The 23953-nt window shown below is 43.4% G+C and overlaps 1 protein-coding gene across 1 annotated transcript in view; it reads right to left on the reverse strand.

Moving 5' to 3' along the window:
- The window catches only part of CDS1 (CDP-diacylglycerol synthase 1), a 78279-nt gene extending 54666 nt beyond the window's left edge, over positions 1-23613 (reverse strand). Inside the window, exons 1-3 of the mRNA XM_075929530.2 lie at positions 23484-23613; positions 8437-8564; positions 4190-4286 (exon numbers count right to left, since the gene is read on the reverse strand). Of these exons, the coding sequence (XP_075785645.2) occupies positions 4190-4286; positions 8437-8564; positions 23484-23519 (261 nt within the window). The 5' untranslated portion in view covers positions 23520-23613. The remainder of the gene's footprint in view (positions 1-4189; positions 4287-8436; positions 8565-23483) is intronic.
- Between the last annotated feature and the right edge of the window lie 340 nt (positions 23614-23953).

A 23953-nucleotide genomic window follows, 5' to 3' on the forward strand; every position in this document is an offset into this window, starting at 1 on the left:
TTTTAATTCAGTTATGTAACAAAAAAAATCTACATTTGTGAGTTGCACTTTCATCATTTTTTATTATATTACAGTAGTTGTATGAGGTGAATTGAAAAATACTATTTCTTAGGTTTATCATTTTTACAGTGCAAATATCTGTAATAAAAATAATAAAGTGAGCACTATACACTTTTTATTCTGTATTGTAATAGAAATCATATACAGGCAGTCTCCGATTTGCGACTTTATCGGTTCCTGGGGAAGCATCGCAAGTCAGGGGCGTTGTAACTCGAACTCTCATTTACGATAGGTGTCATGCGCCACTGTAAATGTGGGCCGAGGATTTTTGGCCTCTTCCGCACTTACAAAAATGGTCGCAACTCGGGCGGTCGCATCTTAGGGGTTTTCTGTACTTAAAATTCAGAAAAGACATTCAAAATATTGAATAAATTTCTATTTGAATTCACTTGTTTAACAGTGCTATTAAAACTGAAATTAAGTGTGATTAATTTTTTAATTGCAATTAATTTTTTAACTACTCACGTGAGTTCACTGCAACTAACTGACAACCTTAGTAAATATAAGATATCATAATACTGATAAAACAACATTCATAAGGATAGAAAAATGGCCATACTGGTTCAGATCAAAGGTCCATTTAGCCCAGTATCCTGTTTTCCAACAGTTGCCAGTGCCGGGTGCCCCATAGGGAATGAACAGAATGGGTAATTATCAAAAGATCCATCCCGTCACGCCTTTCAAGATTCTGGAAAACAGAAGCTAAGGACACCATGCCTGCTCATCCTGGCTAATAACCATTAATGGACCTATCCTCCATGAATTTATCTAGTTCTTTTTTGAACCCTGTTATATACTTGGCCTTCACAACATCCTCTGGCAAATAGTTCCACATGTTGACTGCATGTTGTATAAAAAATATTTCCTTTTATTTGTTTTAAACCTGTCTATTAATTTCATTTGGTGTCAAAGGATGTTTAAAAGAAAATGACAGCTTGGGGTGGAGGGATTTTAAAGACATTTTCCAGAGTTTTGTGGCATGATTGCTCATTCTAAATTTAGTATGATAATGTCTCCTGCTTTATTACAAGGTTGTATAGGACACTGATACAACTTTGAGTAAGTCTAGGGATGTTTCAGAGCTAGAGTTAAGGTATTTAAAGTGTGACCACCATAACAAGCACATAGGCTTGCCATGTCTATGTAAAGAACTCTCTAAGGCACACCACCTGATGCTTCAGAAGAAAGTGAAAACCCATAACACACCTAACCAATTGACAATGCTGGACAAGGAGGAAAAAAAATCTTTGGCAGACAACTCTTATGAACTGAATCAATAGGCAATGGGAGAGTGGTTCACTTTTTAGAGGCTAAATGAAAAAATGAGTCCTATAAAAGGTGCAAACTAGGTCAAACTACAAAGGTTACATAAGAACGGACATTCTGGGTCAGACCAAAGGTCCATCTAGCCCAGTATCCTGTCTACTGACAGTGGCCAATGCCAGAGTTTTTTTGGGAAAACTGCTGTTTTTCTGAAAAATCTTCACTTACGTCCACACTGCAATCGTGTTCTTTCGAAAAAAAAAGAACAGAGGGTTTTTTCTGACATTGGTAAACGTCTTTCTATGAAGAAGCAACCTTTTTCTGAAAGAGGTCTTTTGGACAGGGAAGAGAGAGTTCTTCCGAAAGAAGAGGAAAGAGGGAAAAGCACAGGTGCCCTGGTGGCCACTCTGTCCATAGTAATCACAGGTTAAATGCTAGATAGCATCCATTCATTGTGGATGCTATCTTTCAAAAAAGCAGATCGCTTTTTCAATGCACTTTGGCAGTGTGGATGCTCTCTTTCGGAAGAAGTTTTTTCGAAAGATCTCTTCTGAAAGAAGCCTGCAGTCTATACATAGCTTTAGTTTCCTCTTTTCTAAGCTGAAAATTCCAAGTCTTTTTAATCTCTCTTCATATGGGGTCCATTCCAAACCCTTAATCATTTCTGTTGCCCTTTTCTGTACCTTTTCCAATGCCAATATATCTTTTTTGAGATGAATCTAAACAAATAACATAAGTATGCAGGGGCAAAATTAGAAAGGCAAAGGCACAAGCTCAAGCAAGCTAGAGACATAAAGGGTAACAGGAAAACATTCTACACGAAAATATTCAACAAATACATTAGAAGCAAGAGAAAGACCAAGGACAGGGTAGGTCTATCACTCAATGAACAATAACCGAAAACATGAAAATGGCAGAGGTGCTTAACAACTTTGTTTCCCTTTTTACCAAGAAGATTGGTGGTGATTGGATGCCTAACAGTGACTGCTGGTGAGAATGGGATAGGTTCAACAATTAAAACAGGAAAAGAACAAGTTAAAAATTACTTAGAAAAGTTAGATGTCTTCAGGTCATAAGGGCCTAATGAAATACATCCTAGAATATTTAGGGAACTGATTGAGGAAGCATCTAAGCCATCAGACATGATCTTTGAAAAATCATGGAAGACAGGAGAGAATCCAGAAGACTGGAAAGGGGCAAATATAGTGTCCATCTATAAAAGAGAAATAAGGACAACCCAGAAAACCACTGACCAGTGAATTTAACTTCTGTGCCAGGAAAGATAATGGAGCAAATAATTAAGGTGTTCATCTGCAAACATCTGGAAGATAATAAGGTGATAAGTAACAGCATGGATTTGCAAAAAAACAAATCGTGTCAAACCAATTTGATAGGCTAGGATAACAAGCCTTGTGGATAAGGGGGGAAGTGGTAGACATGCTATACCTAGACTTTAGTAAAGCATTTAATACAGTTCGCATGACCTTCTTACCAATAAACTTAGGAAATACAATCTAGATGAGGCTATTATAAAGTGGGTGTGTAATGGTTGCATTACCATTCTCAGAGAGTAATTATAATGATTCACAGTCATGGTGGAAGGGCAAAACAAGTGGTGTTCCACAGCAATCAGTTTTGGGGCTGGTTCTGATCAATAGTAATGGACAGAATGGGCTCCACTGGAGACTCCCCAGCTAATCCTGGGCTCCACGCGACGCTGCCGCTTTGCTGCAGGGAGCCTGACTCCGCGTTCCCGCAGCAGTATTTCATTGCGGTAGCGCTCCACAGAGCCCGGGATCAGTTGGGGAGTCCCCAGCTGATCCCAGGCTCCGTACGGCGCTGCCGCTTTGAAATGCCACCGCGAAAGCCCGGAGTCAGTCTTCTTGGGGCATTTCAAAGCAGCAGCACCGCACAAAGCCCGGGATCAGCAGAGAGTCCCCAGCTGATCCCGGGCTCCATATGGTGCTACCACTTTGAAACATTGCGGGGAGCCTAACTCTGGATTCCCACAGTATGTCAAAGCTGCAGTGCCACACAGAACCCAAGGTCAGTGGGGAATCCCCAGCTGACCCCGGGCGCCACATGGCACTTTCGCCTTTAAAGTGTAGCAACAGCCCTAGGGCTGTTTCTGCACTTCAAAGACAGAGATGCCCTATCGACTAGTCAAATAGTCAATGTAAAATGCATTGACTGTTAGATTAGTCAATTACCCGCAATTTAACATCCCTAGTTTGGTTGTGCTAAGACAATGGGATGTGCCTGGAATGCAATTGCTTCTCATAAAATGGAAAGGGAGGGGTCTGGCAGGAGGGGCAGTTATATTACAGAATGACTACAAGGGTGGCAGCAAGGGGCCAGAGATGGAGACTAGGGAGCTACTGGGCCAGCTGAGGGCAGGGATGGAGAAATGGGCAGCTATCTACTGTATATTTCAAAGAGTTTGTGTGTCTATGTGTCTGTTTGTTCCCCAGTCAGGGGACATGTACCCCTGCCCCAGCTATGCTCTCTTCCAGCAGCCATGGATAGGTGCTTCTCACCTGGCCCCAAGCTGCTCCATACCGAGCCCTTCATCCCCCGCCCAATGAAGAAAAACAAAGCATATTTTAGTCAAGGACCCAAGCAACGCCAAGTAAATCTTCTTGTTTTACATTATAATTAAGAATTCTTGAAATGTATAGTACTAATGCCAGTATTCGCTAAAAGTCATCTGTTAATGTCAATCCAGTACCTTTCATACTAAAAAAAAATACAACTTGCTCACCAATTTGAAAGTTCTGTATAATTTGCCTTCATATTCATTTTATGTATTCTGATGAATGAAAAGGGTGAATAAGTCTAACACAGGAAATGTGTTTAGAAAACTTACAAGAAGCATCAGCATAAATGATCCCAGATATATGATCAGGAAAAATAATGAAATCATAGCTAATGTTAAAATTCCACGAATCCACCAGTTTTTCCATCTACAAAGAAAACAATACAGTTAACACTCTTCATAGTAGTAGATATTTATAATAAATTTCCTTTAGTAACTGAACAATTAACAAGGCTATTTATCAATTATGGCAACATGGTTAGCATGATTACTGCTACCAGCTTTGAAGTATTACAGACATCTTTTGCTGAGTGAAACAGAAGGGGCCCATGGTAATAGCTCTGCCCCTTTTGTGGAGTGGCTAGCACCACACATACAGGCACTAGAACTGCAATATCAGCCCTGACATATATGCATGTGGGGGGAGCTGGAATACGCTATTTGTATCCTTTTCCTACTACATATCAATACTGGATCCAGCAGCAATCTGGTCCATAAGGGGAAAGTTGTTGCTAGCATGTAAACATTTGTTTCCAAACATAAGCGTTCTTTCTTAAAAGGGATTTTAAAAGACTGATTTAAGAAAAGAACAATATTATATTTCATAAAATTGTTTCAGCAACTGGATTAAAAAATAGATAGTTGTAAGACAATTAAGAAAATCACATTCTGTTTAATTGAAAACAGGCTCCAAATTATATTTTAAAAATTATTCTCAACCTAAAATTCAGCTTATTTTTAAAAATGAATTAAGGTTTCCAATACTATACCTACTTCCTAATAACTCTTTAAAATATTGTGGTTTTATAGTGCTATTTTCCAGTGTAGCTTTCTTGTCTTTATGGTATGAAAAACCCACAAGAAAAGAGGAAACTGGTTGTACAGGTTAAACCAAAAAACTGACTATACAGACAGTGTAGGCACATTAAAAAAAATTCTCTTCTGCATAACAATCTTACATGTACCTTGTAGCACATGTAACAAAATTTCTAAACAAACATGACTAAAATTAAAGAGACACTGTCTACTTAGTCAATTTAAAATATTTAATTTGAACTTAAGTTTGTGTTAGTCATGTGTAATTTATTTGTAAAGACATTATTTATTAGCAAGCGAAGAGTACCCACTAACACTGCTTAAAAGTTGTATGGGTACTTCAATAAAAGCAGAACCTCTGCATTGCAACAGACTTCAGTACCCTATACTGCACTAATCACTGCAAAGGACCTCTTTTCTCAAATTAGTGGTATATCCTTATCACCATAAAAAACACAAATATTAAGAAGTTCCCACAAAATGGCTGGGACAAAAGACAAAAACTCAATAAACTAAGCTCTCCCAAACACACACACCATACATACCACCCCCTCACTCTCTGTGGGAAAGCACCTCAGCCAATATATAGCTAGAAAGTCAGTGAAACTAGCCTCTAGTTCTATAACAACTGTGATACCTCATCAACTTTCACTAGAGAGCATAGCATCTAGTGCAGGGGTGGGCAAACATTTTGGTACGAGGGCTACATTAGGGTATAGAAATTGTATGGGGGAGGCCATGAATGCTCATAAAATTAGGGTTGAGTTGCAGGAGGGGGTGCAGGCTCTGGCAGGGGGAAAGAAATAAGAAGTTCAGGATGAGGGAGGGGGCTCCTAGCTGGAGCTGGGGAGGAAGAGTACTGGATGTAGGGCCTGAGGGATTCAGCATGGAGGCCAAGCTCTGGGGTGGGGCTAGGGATGAGGGGTTTGGAGTGTAGGAGAGTGTTCTGTAGTGGGACTGTGGGGTTCTGAGGGTGGGAGGAGGACTGGAGATTAGGGGACAGGTTGGAGCATGACTCCGGAGGTTCAAGTGTGCAGGCTCTGTGATGCACTTACCTCTTCAAGCAGCTCCTAGAAGCAGCAGCATGTCTCCCTTCTGGCTGACACCTACACAGAGGTGGTGGCAGGTGGCTCTGTGTGCTGCATCATTTGCAGAAACACCCTCTGCGCTCTCATTGGCCACAGTTCCCAGAGAGTGCAAAATGTGAGGACAGTGCTTGGAGCAGGTGCAGTGCAAGGAACCCTCTAGCTGTCCCTATGCATAGGAAACAGAGAGGGGACATGCTGCTTCTTCTAGGAGCTGCTCTGCATGGAACCATGGCACATGCAGAGCAGAGAAAGCCCCACAAGAGAGTTCAAGGACTGGATTAAAATGGCTAACGGGCCAGATGCAGCCCACAAACCATAGTTTGCCCACCCCAAACTATAGATAAAATTCTAAAAGTCAGTTTAAAAATAGTATTTTAGGGACTTACATCATAGCTCATATAGATGCTTGTAAAAAAATTAAAATTCTAGTTGCCATACTGGTTCTGACGTGAGATACAAGAAGCAATGCCTCAAGAAATTAAATAATCAAAAGGGATATGATCCCAGTAAATAACATTGAAAACACCATTAATAAAGCACCAGGAACTACATTTTGCCAACAAAGAGTACTAAGGAACATGGCCTTCAGAAAACAGACTTAAAAAAAATCTAGAGTAGAGGATATTTTATATTCATGAGTTCACTAGAAGCCGTAGTGTCCCATTCTCTGAATACTATTTAGGATAAGTCTAATTGAAAGGCTTTTGTTCCTCAATATGTTTACCTAGTTAGCTAAGCAAAATCTAAAAGAGATGGTATTCTGGTCCATCCTGTTCATTCTGTGAGGACAGTAAAATGAAATTTGCAATCTGCTCTAGGAAGTGCTGTTTGGGTCAAGGCTGTGGGTGAAAGTAGGGTTGGAGGAGGCAAGACCCCAGCCCTGTCCCTTCTGTCCAGGTCCTGCCTCCCTCCCCCCACAGGAACCAAGTCACCCCCCTCATAGCACCACTGGGAGGTGGGGGCATGACCCCAGCCTCCTTGGTCCCAGAGCATGGGGCAGGCGGATGGCATGCATCCCTAGTCTCCCCAGCCCTGGAGTACGGGGAGGGAGGAGAGGGCTCTGGGGCAGCAACACTCCATCCCCAGTACACCTACAGCATTCTGGGGGCAGAGTATGGCTGGGGCTAGGCTGGTGGTTTGGGAAGACAATGCCTTCCCACTCCTATAATCCCTGGAGCCCATGGCTTAGGTCTATGTTTCAGAGAGAAGGCTTTCAGTAAACTCTGCTTAATAAGAAGCAGACAAGCCAATAAGATATGAGCAGTAGGCAATGGGTTAATGAAAAATGAAGTTGCAGTTAATTTAGACGGCAAACAAATCTGGTGGAGATTCAATGTTTGAATAAAGAAAGGTGGAATGAAGGCCTCTTTGCACCTCCCTTTCTCTCCCTCCAACTTTCACTAACATTTCTGTCACTAACGTGAGGAAAAGTATTCAGCTCAATAACTGACTTTATAAGGTTAACATTTCTAAGTGCACATGTGTAACATGCTACACTTTAATCTTCCTGTCATGTTTCTCTGTTACTAGTTTGCACAGCAGTGTAGACCTAGATAAATGACAACAGGGTCATTAGTGACAGTTGCAATCACTAGTGGTACAAGGCTCTAGTGTAAAAAAGTATTCTACATGTGAAGGCACTGTAGAAGGAAACAAAACTGGGATTTCTATTTCCATTCCGCAGCTAGCTCCACGTACATACACAACTTTTCTGTGCTTGATGTTACTCTTTGGCTACAGCTACTTGAGGGGGAAAATAAAACAAGAAATAATGGGAAAAGAAAGGTGAAAAAGAGGGACAAACTGGACGCTGCTTCACAATTACACTTAATAAATTTAGTATAATGGCCTAATAAAACCGCAAAACTTGACAGAAAATCAAATGTAAAGATAACATATACACAACATTTAGATTCCTTCTATTTTAAGCAACATGTAGTTCCAGTGAAGCAGGGGTGAGAGAAAGTCAACAAATAAACCAAAAGCTTATTTATCATTTCTCCCCCCCCCCCCCCCCCCCAATAAAAAGGTCCTGTGACATCATTCCCTATAACTACTGACTCTTGTGTAGTGCCAAGATAGGAAATTGTTATGAACAGGAGATAGCTTTTAAATTAGAGTTATCTTAATTATTCAGAAATGGATGAAGCTGGGCAACTTCTGGGTATCATATTTTGAATTTACACTAGCCATATGAAAATTATTACACAAGGGTGAATATAGCTCAGATACCCTAATAAAAATCCATAAATAACTATTATTGTGGCATATGTTCCCTCATTAAATAAAACATGACTTTTCAATTTTGTCTAATTATTTTTTCGTCAGCAACTATCTCAATGGTCTGTCTTACCCCAAATGTGTTAAAAAATGTTTACAAAAATTTTACCATACCTGGACGACAAGCCTGACAGAGCTCTCTTGAGAATTTCTGGAGTGCTGTCTGTTGATAGGGGCACTTCTGGAATATCTGATTCATTTCTGAGCTCTAGATCTCCATATTGTTCACCCAAAACCACATCCTATGATGACAAAGCACAGTAAAGAATATTGTTTAACCTTCCAGAAGATAGTATATGCTTGTATATGCTTAGTTGCAAATATTCATTTGGCTGGTGACACGGAAAAACTAGTTTCTAAGAAAATATGAATGACAGATAAGCAAAACTATAGACTTTAATGCAGAGTGAAGCTTAGCTTACTATGTGATTTCATACAGTTCATAAGATGGTAAATTATTCACTTGCTGTGATGTTACTTGCCACCTTCAAACAGTCTCACTCTCAAGGTTCATTCTCTGTAACCATACATTTCTGACACACCTATATAGAGAACATTTTGCAGTCCAACTCTTCAGCAGTGACCAAAAATCAGCTTCTTATAAGATAGCTGGGTAGCTTTCTATAGACAATATTCTTCCCAAAAGAAATAAGTAATAGCAATGGTTGATTTATTTTGATGTATATACTAAAAAAAACCCCACACATTTTTCCAAGACTCTGAAGATGTAAGTGCCTTGCTTCTCTGGAGCAATTCCCATTTCAATAGCAGAAACATGAGTCTCTAGCTCAGCTTTTCCTCCTATAACACATTCAGAACCTGCTATCTTTTTGTGCTTATCCCTTGTCAGTTACTTACAAGAACTATACATAGTTTTGATTCCATCTTGCCAGTTAGGGTTTGTTCCAATACCATAAACAGAGGGATCAAACACACATAGTTCATCAGGTTAGCAACAATTTTTAACAACTCCATTCTGGTGCCAACCTTCCCATTGCCCCTTTCCATCTCTTCATTTTCATTTCTCTCCTCCACCTTGTATTCCCATCAATCTTATGTACCGTTCTCCCTCCTTTTGTCCCATTGCCCTCCTACCCCTCAATCTGACCTGAAAATATTTCTTAAAGACACTTAAGTTTAAAAACCCTGTGCTGACAATAACAGGTTTTTCAGTGATGTAGAAGAAAGGAAAAGCTGAGAAATGGGAGTTGCAGGGAGGAAGAACAGTTTACACAGATCTTCTATGTCATAAATGGCATCACATTCAGGTTTAAGTCCAGTCTTGGTTAGGAACTTCCCATCCTTTCCCTGTCTCATGCTACAAAAAGGTAGTTATTATTCTTTGCCATTCAGTAGGTGGTTCCCCAGCCTTGCCTCTCACCAGTGATGTTATAGAACGAAGACTGTATTATTTGCCCTGCTAAAAACCTGCACTAAATACATAAACAGACCTCTGTGTAAGCTTGAAAGCCTGTGTCTCTCAACAACAGAAACTGGTCCAATAAAAGCATTACTTCACCTACACTGCCTGAATTAGGTGGTTTCATATATATATATATATATATATATATATATATATATATTGGTAGTGCCTAATAGCTAGTAATCTAAGCAGGCTAGACAAGGGGTGAGAACAAAAGAGTAGAATTGTGATGTGACAAATGTTTGTTTGTGTTTAGGGTTTTTTGCACTTTTCTAATGAATAGTTCCTGAACAAGTTTTAGCTGTTTTACTTCACGTTTGTGAACAAGGTTTATGTTTTTCTATACCCGGAGGCCACCTGACAGAGTAATTCTGATATGGGGAAATTACTAAATTTAATACAGTGAAAAAGTATAATCAAAGCAAGTTTGTATAAAACGTCTCTGGTGGCCATGAAAGAACCCATATGTGTGTAAAGTGGTTACTGTCTCAAAATTATTCAAGGCGCTCTTCACTTTACAGTACTCTATACTGTAACAACAAGCCAATCCTATAACTTACATTGAAGATTAACAGGCTTGTCTATCTCTAGGCAATATTTAAATGCTTGTGTACATTTCATCAAATAGCAATTTAGTTATTTACTTATCCACCTTTGCAGCTTCCAAAAGTTTGGAAGTTCACTTTTAACAAAAGGTAGTATTTAAAAACTAGAAAAGATTTAGTTTCAGGTTAACATTTTCAGAAGTCCCTAAATGACACAGGGCTTCTGACCCCACTTCCACTGCCAAGAGTTCCATGGATACTTGGGGGGACTGGAGGCAGTAGGCAGAGAAGTCAACCCCCAAAATAAAGTGGCAAATGAGGAGAAGATTAAGAGACAAGCGACAAGGTCATCTCATGGCATGGTGAACCAAGGCCTCTTTTTTCTAGAGAGGTCTAGCCAGTCCCAGTACTCTAGCTCTGGCACACTACAAGCAGAAGAGGCAAGCTCCAGCGTGTATTCATTTTGCTTTGATACTGCAGTGACATGAAGTAGAGGTGTTGTTACATGGTGCATGTGAGAGAAGGGACAGAAATTATAAATACTATTTGCATCTGCTTCTCATTCCCCTGTACAGATACACAGCGGGAGTCCTGCACAAAAGTCTGTTAACACGCTCCATCTCCCCGGAATCTTCCAAAGAAGTCTCTAGGAAATCTTCCTAAAGGTATTCTGCAATCCTCTGACAAAGATTTCTTGGCAGAACTCCTTTGCTTCTTCTCCCTTTATAGGAAACTTTGCCATGCCAGTCATTGATTACATCTGCAGGAACCAAAGCGGTACAGCAGTGAGCAGTCTAGAGCAGTGGTGGTGCTCAACCTTATTTCATTCACGACCCCCGGAGCCGGGAAATTTTTTGTTGAGCGGGGGGGGGGGGATTATTTTTGTTGAGGGGGAAAAAAAACACTCTGGGAACATTTTATTGTGGCGCCTTTAATTTCAAGCACCAGTCTGCTCCCCTGCCACTGCCCCTGCTGTGTGTACATAGGGCACCAAGCAGGGAAAACAAAATGCCATGCTATGAAACCCCCCCAGAAAGATGGTTGCGCACCGCTGGTCTAGAGACCTGATCTGAAGCTATATGCATTTAGGAGACTGCACCCTTGCATCCTCAGTGGTGGGATATCAGCTTCAATCACCCCTTGTATAGAAAACAGTGTTAGTACTGAAAACAATGTTCCTAGGCACTTGTAAACTTCTGAAACCACCCCCAGACCCTTTGTTCCATCTTGCACCTTTCCCTGGGGACAAACTCACCATGTTTATGTTCTCACCGTGCTGCACGCTTGCCAACGGAAAAGTGAAAGATGTGTTTGTAACTTTTATGATTCAAGACTTAGAATGAACTCACAATACTGATTTTCATGGGGGTTGTTGTTTGTTTTTTGATTTTTTTTATTTTGTTTGCTTCTGCAGATGTGGCCTGGAAGGCCAACTCCTACATACCAGCAGAGTGCCCCAATCTGATAAGGAGCAAACGAGGAGTGAGGAGGACATATTTTGAGAAATGCTGCACTCAGCTAATCATTCAGATAGTGAGTACAGAGCATGGAAAGACAAACGAAAAATAGACAGCCAGAAGAGGAGATGGGCAAGAGCAGATGATAAAACCCATGAAGGACCAAACAGAGATGCTCAGGTCAGTTTGTGTTAAACTCCCACTGCAGCTCTTACAGAACTGTATTCCATGACCTTGTCAAACTCCCTACACATATTCCTTGCATGTTCCTAGCATGTCACAGTACCCCTTGCACTCCACCCCTAAGAATCAGTTCCATAACAACAGCTGGATTTACACACAGCTGCAAGAGCCTCATTTGAAAGAGTGCTATTTAATGTCATGTCCCTTGTAGGAAAATGAAATATTAGTCACAGAAATGATTGTGTCCTACACATGGTGGGTGAAGCAGAAATTCATACACAGTGACAAATCTGCACATATGTAGATTATAATTATGGTTCAGGCAACAATATGCACAAGGGTCATTCAAATAAACAATGCCTGCCTGAATGCAATACAAAAAAGACATTACTAGGGCTCACTGTCAGAACATTGCTTCAAAGCCTCATGCTGCTCCCCACTGAACCTCTCTGTGTCTGGGTGCTCAAATCAGTCACCAGGTGAGCCACCTCACCATTCCATGCTTTAGTAAACTTCTCCCCCCTTGGCTTCAAAATGTTATGCAGAGCACAGCAGACTGCTATGACCATGGGACTACTGTTCTCAGTGAAGCCTAACCTGCCAAAAGGGTAGCACAAGCAACCCTTTAATCTGTCAAAAGGGCATTTATGGTCATTCTCCACCTGCTGAGTCTAGTTGTTGAAGCGCTCCTTGCTGCTTTCAAGTTTTATGGTGTAAGGAATCATTAGCCACAGGGGTACAGTGTAAGCTGGGTCTCTCAGGATCACTGTAGGCACTTCCACATCCCCTACGGGGATCTTCTGCTCTGGAAATAAAGTCCCTGCATCCAGCTTTCTCTACAGGCCAGTCACGGCCAGCCCTTGACATAGGCGATGAGGGCTGCTACTCAAGGAGATGTGCTGATGGGAGTGCATTTGAATAGTCCCACGTAACCTTACTTAGAGCCAGCTGGCAATGCAGGAGGGGAAACAGCAGCCAGCTCAGCCAGGGTCAGGGAGGACAGAGGCACTCATTTACTTGTCTCAGGTAACTCTTGTGGTCTGGTGGCAGCAGCAGCAGGGTATGGGTGCCCAGGGGTGGGGCTCTCCATTATCCCTAGGACAGAGTGCCCCCTGTAGAAGCCATGTTGGAAGGGGGTGGGGCAGGCTATGCTGGAAGTGACTGTGGGAGAAAAATCAAATAACTCCAATTGTGTCTAAGGGGGGGACTGTGCAGGAAATCAAAACTCTCTAAAAGAAAACTGCTGTAAGGGTTAAAAGTTTTCCAGGCCTCTCTCTCTCTGTAACAGAGAGAAATCATCTTAACTCTAATCAAGACCCTTACAATGCCTCCTATCTCAACTTCATGGAGACCCCTAGTCTGTCACAATTTGTCATGTAAACTCTTATCTTGTCACAGTTTGTCTTGTAGACTCCTCACTCGGGTTATCATGTGCCTTTGTACTGTAAAACTGACTTCTAGCACACCTGGTGTGAACAGAAACAACTCAGAGTACTTCTGCTGAGACTTTGATATGTTAAAGAAAACAATCAACAACTAAACTGTCTGAACATATTGTATAAAGGACCCCTGAAACTGTCTCGCAAGGCAGGCACCACAGATTAATTTCCAGATTTGCAGCTCATGAAATACTGCAGGATCAGCTGCATTGTGTTCATAAACTCATCACAAGACTGGAGAGCACTGCAGGGTCCATGCTTTCAAGCAGAGAGGACATATGCAAAATTTGCAAGGGCAGTTGAGAAAACAGCACAAAATGTAGTCAAAAGCACATGGAATCATGAAATGGAGAAAACTATATTATGGACAGGGAGTCCGCTGCCCTGAAATCCATCCCAGAACTCCAAGTAGCAGATGGTGATGATTTGCACAGTAAGATAGCTACCCACAGTGCACTTATGGCACACAAAAAGCATTATATAAACATGTGCAAGCAACGTAATTAAGCAGTTTATGATTGTTGACAATAAACTGACAACTCTCAGATGTAGACATGACCTAAGTGTCCTCGTGAAGACATGTCATGCACTAAAAGTTCTAGTGTGTGCTTTGATCTATGCTGTTTTGATAAGTTCTTAGTACTTAGAAGCCAAAGTACTAAAGACTTTCACTGAAATGTAGGTTCCTAAGTGTCTGTCGCTTTTGAAAAAGGGACTGATGGCAGTCTACACTACGATCTTGGATAGCTATGCTAATGTCTCTCGGGTACATAAATCCACACCCTTGAGATGTGAATAACTGAACCTAACCCCCTCTGTAAACAGCTCTTGGTCAACAAACAATTCTTCTGACAATCTAGATACTGTCTCTCAGGAAGGCTAATTAGCTACAGCAACTGGAGACCCCTTCCTAGTACTCTAGGGAGTCAAAGCTGCAGCTGTAGCATTTTAAGTGTAGACATACTGTGAAAAATCTAAGTGACTGAGGGATATTTTATATTTTTTTTAATCTTTAGTCTCACTAAATGATCTATAGAGGCATTACTGCTATATTTGTGCTTTAATTTACATGCTCCAGCTATGCCAATATTCAGTAGGCAAGAACAGTAAAAGGATGTTGTGGCAGAGGGACTAGGCCCAAAGCCCCCTGCTGGAGATGTATGGCCATGCCACATCAAGCCTGAGGAAAAACAGCAGAGGAGAAATCTTCCAGGCAAGCTAGAGTGGCTACTTCCACTGTGGCCAATCAGGGCATAGTGAGCCAGTGTAAAGAAGCTGCTGGGCCAGGACCTGGCAGTTCCCCTCTGGAGATCAAGCCAGGCAGACTCAGAGCTTCATTGACAGGGAAGGTAATGGTACCTTGGACAGCTCAGTGTGTATAGGGTGGATTGCAGACCCAAGTCCAGGTCCAGTGGCTGAGAAGACAAGCTGTGAAGGGCTAGGGTGAATTGCAGAATCCTAGAAAGGGCGCTGTGAGGATTTTGAGATAAAGCCCTGAAAGAAGGCCAGGATGGAACAGATTATTGGGGAAATGACATAGGAAGGGAGTAGTAGTGAACAGTAAGGACTGACATTTAGGGTACGTCTAGATTACATGCCTCTACCGACAGAGGCATGTAAAATAGGCTACCCGACATAGCCAATGAAGCGGGGATTAAATATCCCTGGCTTCATTAAAATAAAAATGGCCGCCGCGCTGTGCCAGCTCAGCTAATCGTCAGCACAGCATGCGAGTCAAGACGCGGATCAGTCGACAGGGAACACCTTTGATGACCACTCTCTTATGCCTCGTGAAATGAGGTTTACAAAAGTGGTCATCAAAGGCGTTCCCTGTTGACCAATCCGCGTCTTGACTCGTGCGCTGTGCCAATGATCAGCTGAGCCGGCACAGCGCGGTGGCCATTTTTATTTTAATGAAGCCGGGGATATTTAAATCCCCGCTTCATTGGCTATGTCGGGTAGCCTATTTTACATGCCTCTGTCGGTAGAGGCATGTAATCTAGACGTACCCTAAATGTCAGTCCTTACTGTTCACTACTACTCCCTTCCTATGTCATTTCCCCAATAATCTGTTCTTCTATTTGCAAAGACAGAAGCAGAGCAAATCTTAATTAGCAATCTAGAATTTCAACTGTAAGTCCAGCTCAGATTTTCAGGTCTTGTCAAATCTACTTCCCTTTCCCACAAATACAGCCTTTCTTCACACCCACCAGCACAGGAGTCTGCTGGGTTTGTAAGGAATGGTCAGTGCTCTATGCTGGGAGTGAGGAAAGCTGACACAAGTTGAAGCTCCCAGAGTCTATTCTAACTTAGAATCATAGGATTGGAAGAGGCCTCAGGAGGTCATCAATTCCAGCCTCCTGCCCAAAGAAGGACCAACCCAAACTAAATCATCCCATCCAGGGCTTTCTCAAGCCAAGACATAAAAACCTCTAGGGATGGAGATTCCACCACCTCCCTGGGTAACCCATTCTAGTACTTCTCCACCCCCCTGGTGAAATAATTTTTCCTGATATCCAACTTAGACCTCCCCCTCTGTAACTTGAGACTATTGCTCCTTGTTCTGCCATCCATCACTACTGAGAACAGCCTCTCTGCATCCTCTTTGGAACCTCCCTTCAGGAAGCTGAAGGCTGCTATCAAATCCCCCCTCATTCTCCTCTTCTGCAGACTAAATAAGCCCAAATCCCTCATCTTCTTGTAGGTCAAATGCTCCTGCTCCCTAATCATTTTGGTTGCCCTCTGCTGGACCCTCTCCAATGTATCCATATCCTTTCTGTAGTAGGAACTCATTTCAGGGAATGTTCCACCTCCTCAAAACATAAGGCACATAAAACCTCTTTTCTTCTCCTTCTTCAGGGATGAGTCTCTTTTGTGCCTCCTGTCAGGCACAGCACAGGCCTTGATGCAATACCTTTCTCTCTGCAGCATTTGGAAGCAAGATAGCACTATGCTTCCACTATTCTATTTACTGCACAAAAATTTTAATAATGCACAATGAGGGTCAGTAAGAGTGCACAAAGCAGAATGATGGCACAGCATTGTGATGGGTACAGTGAAATGGCAGATTGTTAAGGTTATGTCCAGTTAGTTTTGGTTGGCTACTGTCAGCATCAAAAGACAGGCAAAGTTAGACAAGGGCATGGGAGACATTAACTCTGAATTGCCTGATTTTCAGATGTACATTTGTCTTATTTTAACTAATTTTCTGAACTCTCAATTTTTCAGAGTATGGAGTTCTCAGTCACCTACTTCTTGGTGTTATGGTCCCATATAGACCCCTGTACATCATCATAATTTCTTTAGGCTCCAATCCCCCAGCATCTCCATCAAGACCATCTTGCTCTTCTGTTTTCTTCCTCACCACCTCATCTTCTCAGTTTCTTCTCATTCACTAGCTAGTTTGGCAAATCTGTTACGCAATTAAGTTTCACCACCACTAGATGATCTCTTCCTCCGCCTTGTCCTCCTAGTCATCCTTCAATGCATCCACCCTCTTTTCTGGCCATCTGCCTCCCAGTGTCTTTTGTTTGGCAGGTATCCACAAATGTTGAGAGATTTGTATAAGCTCTCCTCTATTATTCTTTCAAATCCCCATCTGGATTTCAGCATCATCTCCACTGCATCTTCAATTCTTGGATCTTCTCTTCTGTTCTAGTGACATTTCAGCCATACATAGCTTCCATCAGATATACACTCAAAAATGATAATGCATCCCACAGCTTCTGCATCCAATCATCTTCTGTCTTCTCTTCTCCTGGAGTCACTTCTACAGCTGCTGCAGTAACCACGGTCTTCTCTTCCTACACCTCAATCCTATTTTAAAAAAGGGGGTGGGGGGGAGAGAAAAAACAGAGACCCATAGAAACTCTGATGTTAATTGCTAGCTGCTCCAATGTTCCTGAGAGAGACTGGCTACGTTTAAAAAGCAATCCAGGTTATCAGGGGCAGCATGTTACAGGATATTAAAAAACGCACTTATGCCTCACCTGGAAGAAATCACTGCACCTTCAAAACACAAAATCACCACCATCCTCTCAGATCAAACTCCCACAAAAACACCACTGTCCAAAAAACTCCAGAGACTTTTGTTATTTTATCTGTAGATTTATTTTTGCTAGTGTGGATGGCATTCTGTAGCAGGACTTGCTCTACAATTATTTCAGCAGTTACCTAGAAATCCAAGTTGAGTAAGAGATGCTTGTACAAATTGTAACTATAATAATCTTGATTTTACTCCATATGGTTTAAGTACTTCCGCTTTCATATTATTTAAAACAGCATTTCTCCACTATGGTCCACAGAACACACTGATACACAAAAAGCTACCTGGTGCTGACTATTGTCAATTCCAGTTAATAGATAACATTTTATCTTTTCTTTTAATGTAAAGTACTTTCTTAGTATTAGATTGCTATAGTTGCTGCAGGTATGTTACATGCATAACAACATGGGAGAATTTGATTAGCAATCACAAGTGGGAAAGGAGTCAACTAGATGCTCTACTTACATTTAGATCTGTATTGTGAACATTTGAGAACCCCTGATTTAAACTATTAGTTGTAATATGTCCATGAAGGTGGGAATGGGAAGGAGATCAGGGTCAAATGATCTGCCTTTCCTCCCCTACATTAGGGATGTAAAAATTTAACCATGTAATTCCTAAAATTCTTAGCAGTTACATGTGCTGCAGTCTCTGCAGTATAAATAAGCTTTATATTGCAGAGCTCGCAGTAAAGCTCCTACCCTGGAGCAGGTCTGGCAGCAGCCTTTGCTGGCCTTGCACCTGGGGAAGCAGTTCACTATGGGCTCTGCAGCTAGCTCATTGGAGTGGGTTTGCCAGCATGTAACCTGCAGCTAGGGAAACGGAAGGGGGAGATTGACACGGCTGGGCCTCTCACAGACAGGGGCTACTGTGGTGAGCCCTACAAGGCTGGAGCGGCCCCCTGCCCAGGTTAACTAGAAGCGTGAAGCCTCACCAGTTAAGGGTGAGGTTTACCTGTTAAACTTTTACATCCTTACCTTGCATATGATAATTTAAAAAAATTAAATGTGGCCAAGTGCAAATCTGTGTATATATGGCCAAGTGCAAATCTGTGTGTGTGTGTGTGTGTGTGTGTGTGTGTGTGTGTGTGTGACTCCTAACTCCCAAAGAAGTTAGGAGTCACACGTGCAATATCAACAATGATAGTGTGAAACCCCCCAGACTACTTTATTGTTGATTTTAACATGATTGTGTTAATTTGGGGCTCATTTTATAGGACAACCACACGCATTTGTAGCTTACTCTGGATGTACCCATGGTGATGAAACAACCCCAAATATCCCATATTTTCAAGTTTTTGATTGAAGTATTTTTTTAATTGATTCCCTTTCAATTTTCAATCTTTCCAATTTTCTTTTTTGTTAGGGGTGATCAGAAAGAGAAGTTATGTAGAAATGACATTTCCAGTGGGTCTTCTTAAAACCAACATTAGTAATGGTCTTTAAATCTTGGGTTTTACCTAAGAACATGTTTTGGTTTGTCTGAGTCTCCCAAACCTGGTGGTACCTGTAGTGCACAAATGCATGCCTCCCTTTTTCTCCTGCTTCCTATCCCACTTTGCCATATGTTCATCACTTGAAAGCTGGCTCCCCGTGCATACTGGCTCCAGCCTGTCTCCCTCACCACTGTCTCTATCAGAGCCAGCAGCGCGGGAGGGGAAGGGGAGAGCAGAGCAGATCTGGTGCTAATGGGGAGCCAGCATTTAAGCCTGCTCCTCACAGGCACCAGCTCCCGCTCCCCTATGCCTTGCTGCCTCTGATACACAGGCAGAAAGGGGGAGGGAATGTAGTCACCAAGATTAATTGATAAACCTAGGCTTATCGGTTAATCATGTGGTCATCTATACAATGACATACCTACTTACAACTCATCAGTTGCTAATCAAATCACTAATGCAGTTACTCTGCCTAGTTTGAGTGGTATATAGCAGTGTTCACTCACTTGAGCCAGGGTAGTTAGAGTGGAGTAACTGGAGCTAACTGTGATGTAAAGCAAATCCTTCAAGACCTTACTAGGCTGTCCTAAAGCAAACTGGATGGTTTGTTTGGAGGGGTTTTTTTTGGTAAGATACTAAAACCGTAAACTAAACAAAATTTAGGAGGCTACAATGGTTTGCTAAGCCCAGACCGTATACAACAATGTTCAAAGATCACTTCAGTTTCTTCTCTACAGTACAGACATTAAGGACAGCACTTCCTTATTTAGAGCTGCTCTACTTTAGAAAATTAGATGGACCCAGCCATGTATCAGAGATATGAAAAATCCACAATTCTGAGTGACACAGTTAAGACCCAAATCCCAATGTAGACAGCACTAGGTCAACAGAAATATTCTTCTGTAGACCTGGTTCCTGCCTCTCGGAAAGTTGGATTACCTGTACCAGGGGCTAGCAACCTTCGGCTCTTGACCTGCCAGGGTAATCAGCTGATGGGCCACAAGGTAGTTTGTTTATGTTGAGTGGCTGCAGGGATGCGCCCCCCTCCCCCCCCCCCCAACTCTCAGTGGCCTTGACTGTTGACCCCAGACCTATGACCTGCCATCTACACTGGAAGTGATGCTGTATTGTTTCAAGTGTAGTCAAGCCCACAGATACAACATCAGGTATCCAATGAACGTTTATTAGATCTCAACATCCAAAGTATTTTCCCCATTCCCAACAAATCTTTGGCAGGTAATATCTCAGTAATGTTCAATAGCAGAGTAATAAAACCCAAAACTCCTGCAATCCAACTATTACACCCTACTTCCCACCCTCACCCCACAGACACACACTACGTTAAGCACTTTGCTAACTGAAGCACACACAAGAAATACTCTAGTTGCTGGGGTCTTTGTACAGTCTACTAATTCAGGAATGTTTTGAGAGCACAACAAAATGCTTCTAAACAAATGATTTCATGGAACATGGGTGTGGTCAGGTTTCCTGTGGTACCAGAAAGTTTGTTTAGAACCACAAGTCCTGGTTCTCAGTGTTCTGTGCTGTTATTAGCTCTAATTTACCCCCAAAGAACCTTTAAGCAGTGGAAGTTTTGGTAATACTGCTAAATACTGACCTCCTGTGGCCAGGCAAATTCTTTGGTTTAGCACTGGTCAGGGCCCGAGGGTGCCAGACTAGAGAAGTTCAACCTGTAGCTCAAATATATAGACCAAATCCATAGCATCAAGAAAGGCCTCCTCTATTATGAACAGAAACCTGCAAACCCGTCTTCGTCTGAATTAGCAATACTACGGTAAGCAGTCTCATTACTTCCGACGAGCCAAGATGACTCTGACTGTATGGAAGGGGTTGCATGCACTTTGAAGGATTGGATTAAAATTTAAAACTGATACATTGGAGAACTGGTTTGAAATCAAGGAGATGAAATTCAAAAAAAAAAAAATGCAGATAGTCTGCTATCCCTCTGGGTTGAGGATGATCTCGTCTGCTGGTTTTTACATTGTATGAATCCTTTGGTGACTGAAGAGTCCAATCTTTGCGCAACAAACTCATTGTAGGTGATGCTGTAAAGCAAAGTTAGGCCATGATTGCTACATGATAATAATCTGTTCTTTCTCTTCTGGCATTTTTCTGAAACCAGGGCAAGGCAATTTCCCTCAAAAGTGAGCATCCCTTCTCTAGCTAGTCTTCATCTTTTAGGTTTGGCCTTGGCTGCTGTCTCTGTGCCACTGTCAATGCCGCATCTTTTGAGGTGCATCTAGACTGGCAAGATTTTGCGCAAAAGCGGCTGCTTTCGTGCAAAAACTTGCCAGCCGTCTACATTGGCCGCTTGAATTTGCGCAAGAGCACTGACTTTGTAATGTACAAAATCAGTGCTTCTTGCACAAATGCTTTCACACTCCCGCTCGGGAAAAAGCCCTCTTGTGCAAGAATACTTGTGCAAGAGGGCCAGTGTAGACAGGGAAGAACTGTTTTGCACAAAAAAGCCCCGATGGCTAAAATGGCGATCGGGACTTTCTTGCGCAAAAATCGCGTCTAGACTGGCCATGGATGCTTTTGCGCAAAAGCATCCGTGCCAATCTAGATGCGCTTTTGCAGAAATACTTTTAACGGAAAAACTTTTCCGTTAAAAGTATTTCCGCAAAATCATGCCAGTTTAGATGCAGCCATGGTGTTTGTCTCAAGGCTGTCTTTAAAGCATTTCTTTTGGCCTCCTTTTTCCTTTATGTAAGTTGATCATACAACTGTTTTGATAGACATGTATCAGGAATAAGTCACAGTACCCACTTCCCCATCACAGCTGATACTAGATCAGTGTTGAGAAAGCTGCTAATGGGCCGCTCAGTTTGTTTATTTAATGGCTCCACAGCCCCGGAGCCTCACAGCTCCCATTGGCTGCAATTCACTGTTTGCAGCCAAGGGGAGCTGCAGGAAGCAGCATGGCCTGGGCCCAGTTTGAGAAACACTACTAGACAATCACGCCTCAATCCTGAAGGGGTTGGCCTCTGTGAGGATACTGATGTTAGTGAAACGCCCATTTTATGCTGACGGACAAAGTGCTGTGAATCACACACTGAATGAGTCATAGTGAGGCTGTTGTGAAAGGCAAATCTTTTTCTGGGATGTAACAACAGACATGAGAGGTAACTGTTCCATTCTGCATGGCAATGGTGAGGCCAATTGGAGTTCCGCATCCTGTTCTGTGCACTGCACTGTAAGACACACTGGAGGGAGTCCAGATGAGAGCAAGAAAAGTAAGACGTTTATTTTAAAAATAATCTATAGGCTGAAAGAATTGGGCATGTTCAGAAAAATAGAAAAGTCTTTTGGGCAGATTGCTATAGATTCCCCAATAAGTCATTACGTCATTTAGCTTTCTTCTTGGTCTACACCTTCAGTGGCTACCTGACAGTGACTTTTTTTTCAAATGAGTTCCGGGAGGAGGGTTACAATTTGCTTGTTAATATTGTTCAAGGTGACTAAGTAGAAATGAAAACACAAGTCAGTTTCGCTGTCTAGCTCAAATGCACAAATACTGAAAGTTTAAATACTGTTTTAAATGTCAAAAACATGTATACACCTGCTTTTTAAAGTTAAAGGACATTAATTTTGGTCATAATGATCATCTCTCTTTTTGACTCAATTTCAGAAGTGAACAAAACTCATTGGCAGGAGAGAAAGTCAGGAATATAATGAACACAACCTGCTGTATACTCAGTTATTCTGAAATGTTTTTCCCTCAACAGAAATGGTATGCTGAAAGTCACATTCAAGCCCAGAAGTAAATGTTTATCAGAGCTATAAAGCCATAAAACAAGAGAACTGCCATGGAAGGGCTGACAACCTTTCGCTAGGGCAGGTTGGACAGTACATGTTCTGATTCCTTCCCAAGGCACAAGGTCAACAGAACCGTGAATATGCAGTTTATGTCTCCAGAACTACTTTATGCACAGAAGGAGGAGGAGTGATTAACTGCAGGAAACAACGAAGACTGAAGGGAACCACGGATCAACCAGCTTCTTGCTGCAGAGCTAGTCAGGCGCTGGATACTCCCATAGCTCTCGGGCCTGCGGGGGAAGAGGAAGAGCAGGGGGACCCCTCGCCCGCCGCACCAGCAGCGCACATACTTGAAGGAAAGCAGCAGCTGGTGCATATTAGTGTGAGAGACCCTGTCATGACTGCACAGCGATTTCACAGCGGGGTGGGGAGGAGATGCCCCCCCCCACACACACACACACATGCGCGCGCACCCCCCCCCACACAGGCACCCCACACACAGACACACACACGCACCCCCCCAGACACGCGCACCCCCCCACACATGCGCACCGCCCCCACACACGCACCCCACGCACAGACACACACACGCACCCCCCCACACATGCGCGCGCCCACCCCCACACGCGCGCGCGCATACCCCCCCCCCCCACACGCGCGCGCACGCCCCCCCCCCACACGCGCGCGCACGCCCCAGGGGAGGAGGGAGCGATGAACCAGTCCCTGCACCGCCCAGCCCCAGCACGCGCCCAGCCAGGGGCCGGCGGGAAGGAAGGGGGCGAGGTGGCTGCCAGGGCGGCGGGCCCCGCCGAGAGCCGCCTCGCCCCTGCTCCGGGCCGCGCCCCCAGGCTCACCTTGTCGCCGGCCCCTCGCCGCCTCAGCCCCGCCATGCCGCGCGGCGGGCCAACGGCTGCGGCCCCCGGCACCGCCTCAGCCCCCGCCGCCGCCGCGGGCAGGGGGCGCGGCCACGCAGGTGGGCGAGGGAGGGAGGGAGGCGGGCGCGCGCCAGCAGCAGCAGCGGGAACCGGCCGCCCGTCCCAGCGCCTGCCGCGAGCCAACCCCTTGTGTGATGTCACAGGCCCCGCCCCGCCGCGCGCTCCTCCCCCCGGGGCAACTGGAAAGGCCGGTTGGGGTGGGTCGCTGCAGACGGGCCTTTGCCCCGGACTCGGCTCGCGCCGCACCCTCCCCAGGGCACAGTCCCCTCCTGCCGCCCAGCAGGGGTGGGGGTGCGCACAGCTCCCCCCAGCTCGTGGGGCAGCGCCGAGGCCTCGCGCTGGGGGAGATTGGCCATGCCGCAGGGTGCAGCCACTGAGCGCGCCCCTGA

This window comes from Pelodiscus sinensis, chromosome 4, assembly GCF_052426305.1.
Source record: "Pelodiscus sinensis isolate ZL-2025 chromosome 4, ASM5242630v1, whole genome shotgun sequence".
NCBI lineage: Eukaryota > Metazoa > Chordata > Testudines > Trionychidae > Pelodiscus > Pelodiscus sinensis.